This window comes from Rattus rattus, chromosome 1 (genome assembly GCF_011064425.1).
Source record: "Rattus rattus isolate New Zealand chromosome 1, Rrattus_CSIRO_v1, whole genome shotgun sequence".
In the NCBI taxonomy this organism is placed as follows: Eukaryota; Metazoa; Chordata; class Mammalia; order Rodentia; family Muridae; genus Rattus; species Rattus rattus.
The window spans coordinates 51534058-51544037 of record NC_046154.1 but is presented as its reverse complement, the minus strand read 5'-3'; the positions used below and the strand labels follow the sequence as shown (position 1 = coordinate 51544037).

The window sequence follows — 9980 nt, the reverse complement described above, 5'->3', positions numbered from 1 at the left end:
CAACGGTAACCGCTTATACAACGGTAACCACTTCTGCAGCAGGACGGTGAGTGTAAGAACAGCTAGCGCTCAGAGCAGCGGCACAGGCCTGCCTGTAATCTCAACGTGCTGGGGGTGGAGGCAGGGGGATCCTGAGTTTGGGCCCAGCCCAGACTACATGAAGACCATGTCTTCAGAACAACAAACTAAATAAAAACGAAGCAAAGAGAATCTGAGTTCCATCCTTTCAAGTCGGCAGTGAATGGGCTTCAGTGTGTTATCTCACTCCTTTCCGCCTCAAATAGCCTTTGGAAAACATAATACTGTTATGACAATTCGCTCTGCCTGTCTTGAGATGGTCAAGATAAATAAACTGAGAAACTGGATGCGAATGTGTTTTGTAAATTGTGAAGAGCTTCAATATGCATCATTACTAGCATAATGATAACTAAACTTTCAACATTTTCTTTTAAATAAACTCCTGAGACAAAACGGCAGATACTGAGTGTTCTAATTTCTCGTTTGTAACTATACATAATTGCTTAGAAGTGAGTCAGGTGAATGTTAAATGTGATGCATAATTACACATTGTGGGAACGTAACTGTCCTTTCCTACAGCTGGCAGTGGCGCTAGCTAAAGAGGAGACTCAGAAAACTGTAGGTTCTGCATGAGAGATGCCTCATGGAAAACTGCCCAGTGCTACACTTGGCGCAGTCATCACTCTTGCTGCTCCCAACCGTACATACATGTGCATATGTGATTACAGATGAGTTGACTAGTGATTGGGTAGAATTCTCAGACGACAGGATTTACTACTCGGAACCAAATTCACTCTAGAAAACAGGCAAAAGAATTCCCTCTGAAATCCCCAAGTACAAAACACACACACACACACACACACACACACACACACACACACACACACACATCATTCTCTCTAATCTACACATATGAAGCAATCATTTAAGCCTGCATGGTCTAGAGAAAAAAAACTGAACTAGAAAAAGTCCAACCCTGAGATCAGTTGTCCAGGGTCTACAATAATGCCTTTATTTCTCAGCTAAGTTTCAAGAAGACAAGAGAAATAATATAAATTAAAGAAAATAAAATAAAAGGAATACATTTTCAACTAAATCAAGTTTTTATTTTTTTTTTACTCAAAGTAACATAGTTTATTTTTTTTTTAGAAAGACCAGCATAGTGACTTAGACCAGCAGAAAATATGTAATCTTTATGATCTAACCTAAACCCAAGAGCCAGCTAAAATCACCTTGCTTTTGTTTAACACACAGCCCCAAAGAAATAAAGGCTGTGAGGCAATGACTGTGTGTAGTAGGTAGTTCTTCCTGCCCTGAGGTGGACTCTTATCACCAGCAGAGACACAAACGATCTCTAAATTCTTTGTGAGCTTCATACACCTTGGCCTCTTTCCTCCACTCAAAACACCTTATGGAAAAGGCTGTCGTGCCCTATGACCCCATTTAACACATGAACACTTGTTAGGGGACCCACATGGATCACCCCTTCCAGGTCTCTCTCTCTCTGTTTGGGAAGTGGGGTGTATACCCACCCTTACTGTCCAGTCTCTCACTAGACTGCTTTAGAAGACACCCTAACCTGGTCTGTATGTCCTTCTGTTTTCTTGCTGAGACAATTTAAAACTGGGCTCAAACATCACTGCAGATGACTCTGGCCTTTCAGAGGAAGGTAACGATGCATTTCAGATTATTGACAAGGGAATGGGATGCTGGCTAGTCAGATAACATGATGCTTGTATCTGTTGTTCCACCATAGCTTGCCAAGTGGTCTGACAAAGTTGTGTAGTTTCAGGGCTCAGATTGAAGAGGGCAGCCTTGATGCTCCCAGTCCAGTGTGAGTACTCACTCAGTCCCCAAGGGGCTGTGTGACAGTGATTGGAAGCCCCAAACACCGAGCTTGGGAACCTGGTTTGACCCGTGCTGGAATTGCATCTTCTAATGACTGTGGATTAAGTGACTCTAAAAATGTCTAAACTTTTTAAGAAAGCATTTTCTAAGCAATTTGGACATTTTATAGGTATACATAGTTGCTAATAGATATTTTTAAGAATGACCAAGAAGTGGAGCAGAAATATCTTTAAAAAATTAAGACAATCTTTAGCTTACCTTAAATTATAAACTAGTCACATGTGTCTGAAATAAGAGCTAATTTAATTTAAACGGAAGTTATAGGCTACATACTGCTCTCTTAAAACCAAAATCTTAAGCTTCCAGCATATGCTGTTATCCCCTTTCCCTTAAATAGGAACAATGTGTAACCAGAGTGACAGGTCATCCTATCTAGTTTGCCTTGGGCCCAAGCAGAACGTTGATTACATCTCCCTGAAAAGGAAAAAAAAAAAAACACAATTACAACCTGGACAGTAATGTTGTTGTTAAAATGCCATTTGAAATTTGTAAGTTAGATGTCCACATTTAATGGGCACCCGGTGAGACTGTCAAAGAGGAAAGCAGCAGAGGAAGGCTTAAATCATGACAGTGGCTTCCCGGCATAAAGCTGCCCTCCTCGGAATGCCTCCTTTAGAGAGGCTTGACAAGCATGTTTACAAGGATTTGAGGGGAGGACAGTTTTAGCACCTCCTGTTTGCCTCCGTGCCTAAGCCTAAGCTTCCTCGCTTGTGTTTCCTGACCTGTCAATGGTTGACTTCTTGATTACCATGTGGGTTTGTATTCTCACTTAATGATACTCACTTGTACTAAGAATAACCACAAGGTGATCAGATTTAAGGAGGTGAAAAACAAAGATGAGGGGGAGGTGGGAGGAAAACTGTAGAAGCAGGAGAGTCATGTCTTCTCTACCACAAGGCAAAAAGGGTCCTTTTATAAACTGGCACCTGAATGTGATGGGAGATGGAAATGTCAGCTGTTCCTAAACGCTAACGACCAACAGCCCCTGTATCTCAGAAGTCAGTTCTCGTCCTCTGGCCTGTACTGCACTTGCTGGCACTTCGTCATTCTACAGTTTCCATTTGCCGAGTCTGGCCAGATCCAACCTTAACGTGCTGCTCAAGTCTGTTCCTCACTCGGGCTAATGAAATGGATCAGTCCTGCGGTTTGCTCAGTGATGTATCCTTAGTCCCTAGGACAGACACCGTCACGCTGTGCATGATCTGACCAATCAAAGAACGACTTCATATCTTTTAACAGTACTCTATCATATTGCATGTCTATATTTTTAAACATCCCACGATTTAAATATTCTCCTTTAAGACACACACACACACACACACACGCACACACACACACACACACACACATTTCCCAAGCAGAAAAAATATGGCAAATATCTATACACTGAGCCACAGTAGCCAACGAAGTATACAGGAGCGATTTCTACAGACTCGCCATAGCAAAGGTCTGCTCCTAAAACGCCCAATGAGTTAACTTCCACTGAATTCCTAAACCGTAACTCTTTAAAGCAAAACAAGATACCCAGTGATTGACCATCATCATGTGAAGAAAAAGGGCTGGCGTTTCTGCCACCGTGAAAGATAACAGCTGGTAAGTATTGCCAACAGTTAGCTATACTAAAAAGTTATAATTTCAAGCCCAGGACCCGGTCTCATGTTCCTGCCAGACAGGAACCTGGTGTTACTGTTACCCATTATGCAAGACAGTCATTGCTTTGGCAATAATTCCTGTGTTCTCTTTGCTTGCTGTGGCTAATAAATCTTCCTCTGTTCTTTTACACCTTGATTACACTTACTTTAGTTTTTCAATTCTCAAGATGTGAACCATGGCATTTGCTTACATTACCCCTATCCAGAGTCCATTTGCTGGGTCACGGCTGAAGCCAACCTTCTGTGATGTATTGATTCCTGACTTCCTACACTGGACTCCTCCTGGAAGCACCAACATGTTAGAAATCATTCCACTTAAAGCTCTTAGAACTTGAGAAGAATGAAAATCCTTCTCCTGAAGCAGGCCACAGATGGTGACTGGCAGTAAGAGGAAGAGCATGTGCATGCCAATCCCACGAGCACCTCTCTTGCACAGGAGGCACAAGGGCTGCAGGGTAACCTTCTTTGTTTGTGAAATGCATATCCAAACAATCAAAGAATATGGACTGGAGAGACAGCTCAGAGGGGGAAAGCAATTGCTGTGCAAGCATGGGGAATTGAGTTCAAATCCCCAGTGCCTACATAAAAAGCTGGATGTAGTCCTGCGAGTGTCTGTAAACCAAGCACTGTGGGTGGGCAGAGACACAGGATCAGAGAGAGCTGCTGACCCCCAATCGAGCTCTAGCTTCAGTGGGACTGAGTCTCTGTCTCAGGTGATAAGGCAGAGTGACGGAGCAGGACAACTGATGTCCTCTCCTAGTCTCTGCACAAACATGCAGGCATACATACATCACACACACACACACACACACACACACACACACACACACACACACACACACACACACACACCAAATCAACAAAGGTCACTATGGCTTGTATATTTTATTTTTTAGAAAAAGAAACAAAACTTTTCTATAAAGGTAAAAAGTGTCTGTGCAGGTGCACATGGCTTGTTATCGGTGTGGAAACGAGAGGACAGCTTTGTGGAGTCAGTTCTCCCCTTCCATTTTTACGTGCATTCAAAGAATTGAATGCAGGTCACCAGGCTTGCACAGCAAACACCATTATCTGCTGAGCTAGCTTGGTGGCCCTCAAGTTGCCTTTTTAATACTTCCTGATCCTGTCCTTCCCCTCACGGTCACTTCCAGGAATCGGCTCTAGAAATTTTGTGCACATCCTTCCCAGAGATAAACCCATCATAAGTCTTCTAAACCTCTGACACACTCTTGGTTGAAATTATTGGGAAAATTATTGATCATGAAGTCTCTTGATAAGATGTGCTTCATATTATTACTGGGGTTAAAACTGTTTTCCAAGAACAATGGAGAAGGAGGGGTAAGCTACGCTCACAGAAATCTCAGTAAACCTTTCAAAGACAGTGACTATAGTCATGAAATATACTCACTCGTTAATGTATGGCATACATTTAACAATAAAAATATTTGCTCACAAGCCTTGAAATCATCAAAGAACACAGATATTAATTTATTTAAAAGCATTCAAACCCTTTCAAGTTAAATTTGTTTGTAGAACATTCTATTCTAATTAAAAGATGGTTCTAGTCAATCAATATCCAGATATAAAAATGAAGCATGTTGTGTCTGCATAGCATACTTCTAACTATAGGTGTATTCAGTAAGAATAGGATTTTTTTGTTTGTTTCTTAGTGTGTGTGTGTGTGTGTGTGTGTGTGTGTGTGTGTGCAGTTTTTATTTGCTAAAGCGGGGTCTCAGCTCTGTAGATCAGACTGGACTGAAGCTCACCATGGATCCTAGTCTGACCTTAAATTTACACTCTTCCTCTCGGGGCATTTCTTTTAAACACTTACCCAAAATTTGTCAGATTATCATAGAAATATACATATCATTAAATGTCTATATTTGTAGATATACATATCATCTAGAATTACTTCTGATTTATCAATGTAACCACATGACTGCTGCAAACGGATTCTTCGCATTCTCAGTAGTGTATCTTCAACTGTTTATTTTTATTCTCATCTCTCTGTGTGTATATGCACTGTGTGTGGGTGCCCTTAGATGCCAGAAGAGGGCAGATATAGCCGATGCCCTGGAGCTGGAGTTATAGGCGGTTGTGGGCTGCACGCTGGGAAGTGATCCTTTGTAAGAGCAATGTGCTCTCTTAACTGCGGAGACATTTCTTCAGCTCTCATCAGTAGTTTTCAGCCCAACTACGTAGTAAAAGTGTCATCATAAGTAGATGAACCCGAAGCCTGCCAAGTGAGGCACTGAGGTGGGCAGGAGTGAGGCACTTCTCTAAGATGCTGTCTCCCTCCCTAATCCATACTCTATTTGATGTACATCTCAGCCGAGTAAGAGATAAAACCTTAAATTATCTTATTTTATATAAAATGTATGTAAAATACTTATGTTATTCTTTTATTCTGATAAAAAGAAATATTTGTATAAAACCAAGTATAATTTTAATATTTTCTGTATAAAGAAATTTTTACATACTTCTTATTTTAATATTCATTTATCCACTAAAGAAATTGCCATATCAGGTTTCCTGAAATTTGCTATATAAATGTCTTACTGGGCAAGCTACATTGACTGTCACATACTGAAAAACAGAATCTATAATGGAGTGAAAGTATACAGTCTACTGGGTTGCCATGCTATACGGCATTTGAGCCTCCATCATGTAAGGGGAAAGTAAGACGTCATTTCTGCATACAAACATTGCTTCAAAAACACCCCAAAAGAAAAACACCCCCACACTGCCATCCTTGTCGGCTGGTTAAAATGAAGGAGAAGCTATCACCTAGTCACCAGGACTTCTGTGGTAAGTCAGTTTTCTCCTTTATTGAAATGATCTCCAGAGAGGCTATTGTCAATATTCCCATGAACCTAGCTAATATTTGATATTGGTTAGATTATAACCATTCTCTCAACATTAGCTACCATCTCACGTAATTTCAGCTTCACATTGTGAGAATGAAGATGTTTTAATATGTTAGATTCGTCTTCTGCGAGTTACTATTTTACATATTTGCTCATTTAAGAATATACTGGGCTTTCTTTCCTGATTGTTAAAGTTCTTTACATATACTAGAAAACAGTAGCTAAACTGAAAAGAAAATTAAAATTCATGATTCTTCCTCTTAAGAAAAAAAATTTACAATGTATTCTAACATCTTATAGTTTTCCAAAGCATATTTATTCAGCAAACATTTACTGCATACCCCTGTTGCTGAACAAAGTAATGGAAATACAGCCTAGCATGAAATATGAAAGATTCAATGTTTTCATGGAGTTTACTAGTCTGGGGGCATGTGCAAATACCTTTAAAATGCATAGATGAGAGCACAGACTCTTAAGAGGTGAGTGTTACCAGGAAAATTGATAGGTAGGGACAAACATGGAGAGAGTAGAGATTAGTTTTAAATGAGATGCTCAAAGAAATCATTACTGGAAAATGACATTTTGGCAAAGACCTGAGGGAGGTGAAAGAAGGAGCCCTGAGTGAAAAGCAGGAAGATAATAAATTCAAAGCTCCAAAAAGTCGAATTACTAGTTCATGGCAAGCCATGCTTCTCCGAACAGTTCTAAGTGCGAGTTTCAAATGGTCAACTTGTTTACAAAGAGAGTACTGCTAGTTTCTAGCTCGACCTCAAGATTAAAGAACTTGGCTTAGCTTGAAGGGGCTCGAGACCCCATATGAACAACAATGCCAACCAACCAGAGCTTCCAGGGACTAAGCCACTACCCAAAGACTATACATGGACTGACCCTGGGCTCTAACCTCATAGATAGCAATGAATAGCCTAGTAGGGGCACCATTGGAAGGGGAAGCCCTTGGTCCAGCCAAGGCTGGCCCCCCAGTGAACGTGATTGCTGGGGGGAGGGCAGTAATGGGGGGAGGATGGGGAGGGGAACATCCATATAGAAGGGAAGGGGGAGGGGTTAGGGGGATGTTGGCCGGAAACCGGGAAAGGGAATAACAATCGAAATGTAAATAAGAAATACTCAATAAAGAAAAAAATATGAATGAAATATATACATATTCAAAATTAATAAAAAAAGAACTTGGCTTAGCAAATGTTGTCCCATACTTAATAGGCCTATACTCATTCTAAATAAATCTGTCCATTCGATTGTAAAAACGTAACATTTTAGTTTAGTAACTTTTCATTTCTTAATTAGTACTGAGGCTAAATGTTAACCTGTATTAACGAATCACATAATTCTGAATGGTTGTCCTCGACCTGTGCCCACTCTTCCATTAGACTGTTTTTTGTTTTTTGTTTTTGTTTTTGTTTTTTTTTTTTTTCTTTTCTTTTTTTAGGAGCTGGGGACCGAACCCAGGGCCTTGTGCTTGCTAGGTAAGCGCTCTACCACTGAGCTAAATCCCCAACCCCTCATTAGACTGTTTTTTAAAGGATTGTTTATGTGGTTTTAATATTTTAACATTTTTCATATTAGAATATGTACTAGATTATTATTTAAAATAACAATAAAAGACAGATTGAAAATCTACTATAAGCACAATGAGCCTTGATGATGCTGAGCTTTTCGTGAAAGTTTGGAAAGTAGACGCTCACATTTGAACAGCTAGGTAGGGTAAAGCACCAGAAACCAGTTCTCACTTCGGGAACACTGGGCGCTATCTGAAGACCCTTACTTCAGCTACCCCTACTGTACAGTGTTTAAGGTCCGTACGTACTGCTACTTTCCCCAATTTATCATCTGTAAACAAGAAAGTGGGGCTGACTGGTCTAGCCTAGCGTATACCACGAAGTTCACGAAGCAACTCTTGAAACTCCAATTACCACACACCTCATCCCTGCAAGGTACCAAGTGTCACTCCAACCGTGATACTCCAACAGATTCACAAAAGGACCTGAGAAGTGTGCATCCCCGTCTTACCCGACCACTTTCCGTAGGAGCAGGCATATTTCTCAGCTCATAGACTGCGACCTGTCCGTCGCTGTCTCCCACTAGAAGGCAATCTGTCTGCTTGGCAAAGAGGACGGTTGTAAACTTGATTCCAGGGTTAGCAACATTCACAATCAGAGGGTCCAAACTGCAACGAAATAGTTTATCTGTAAATTTAAGTGTTGCGTTCAAATTGTCTTTTGTAAGATACAAACTAAGAAAAGTTTAAGTTTTAAAAATGCGATGTAACAGACCAAAAATCTCCTAAAGTATTTCCAAATTCAGAAAGCTTTCTGCTAATCAAAGAAAATTTTTTTTCATTTCTTCAAGGAGCCAATTGGAGCCAGGTAAATGTAGCTAGCTCCTAAGTCAAACGTGAACACATAAACTTAAGGTTCTTTCGCTGCTTAATTTTGTTAAGGTTTGTTTTGGCTTGGTTATACTATGGACCATATGTATAACCTGGTCCATATGGACCTGTCTGCCATCACTAAGTTTTGTTCTATCTCTGTCTGTCCCGTCTCTTTTTCTCTCTCTGTTTCTCTGTCTCTGTCTCTCCCCTCCTCCCTCTTTCACTGTAACTAGCATTACAATAGAATGTAAACAAAGCTCCTTTCCTTGCGCGGTGTGGGTTTGCTTCCTCAAATTAGTTGAAGGCCTTACTGGGAAAAGACTGAGTTGCAATCCAGTTCTGCCTGTAAAATGCCCTTGTGTCCTGCACAGGGCCCCACCGCAGGCTGCCATAATCATCTCTTCAGAGTGATATTTGGACCTACAAGAACCAAGGGAGAACAAGGCAAGGGAGCACAAGGCCACCTTCAACTGCGATGGTTCCTAGTCTGGGTCCTTAAAACAACCACCCATGCTCTCAAAAAAGGAAAGGCAGCTTCTTGTATTCAGAGAGGCGTTGCCCCAGAAACTATAGTATTACCAGAAGAATTAAAACCAAGGGATGCCTTATATAAGTGGCCACCTTATTATATATCAGTCATTGATTCGGAAGCAAATCATCCTGTAGTGTGATACTAGAGTTGTGGCTGGCACTGTTTGAGCCACGGTACCCTCTACCTGATGAAGGAGCTAGAAAGGATGTCATTTGATTCGAGCTGTTTCTCCTGGAGACAGCACTCAAAACATTACCATTTGATTACTTACGTGCTGATCTGAAGGTCCCAAATCTCTACTCTATTCTCATTTGCAGCGGCAAAAATATATGCGGATTTGGGGGACCAGGCAACATCATAAACAACGTAAGTAGTTGGGTAAAAAGTAAAATACGGCTTCACGTTGTCCTGGTGCCAGATCATTACACCCCAATCTGCAGAACAGCTCAAGAAGACGTCAGGGCAGAACGGGTTCCACGTGACTTTATACACCGGACCCTGGGGGTGCAGAGATGCCAAACGTAGGTAAATAATATTTAACCTCTTACATTTTAAACTTGGCCGATAAATAAAAAGTTTCTAAGATTTCTAGAGGCCACACATGCACCACAGAGCAT

The 9980-nt window shown here is 40.9% G+C and overlaps 1 protein-coding gene across 1 annotated transcript in view; it reads right to left on the bottom strand.

Moving 5' to 3' along the window:
• Positions 1 to 1098: 1098 nt before the first annotated feature.
• Positions 1099 to 9980, bottom strand: part of Wdr78 (WD repeat domain 78) — a 75539-nt gene continuing 66657 nt past the window's right edge. The window contains exons 15-17 of the mRNA XM_032901459.1: positions 9635 to 9861; positions 8471 to 8627; positions 1099 to 2340 (exon numbers count right to left, since the gene is read on the bottom strand). Coding sequence (XP_032757350.1) covers positions 2299 to 2340; positions 8471 to 8627; positions 9635 to 9861 — 426 coding nt within the window. The 3' untranslated portion in view covers positions 1099 to 2298. The remainder of the gene's footprint in view (positions 2341 to 8470; positions 8628 to 9634; positions 9862 to 9980) is intronic.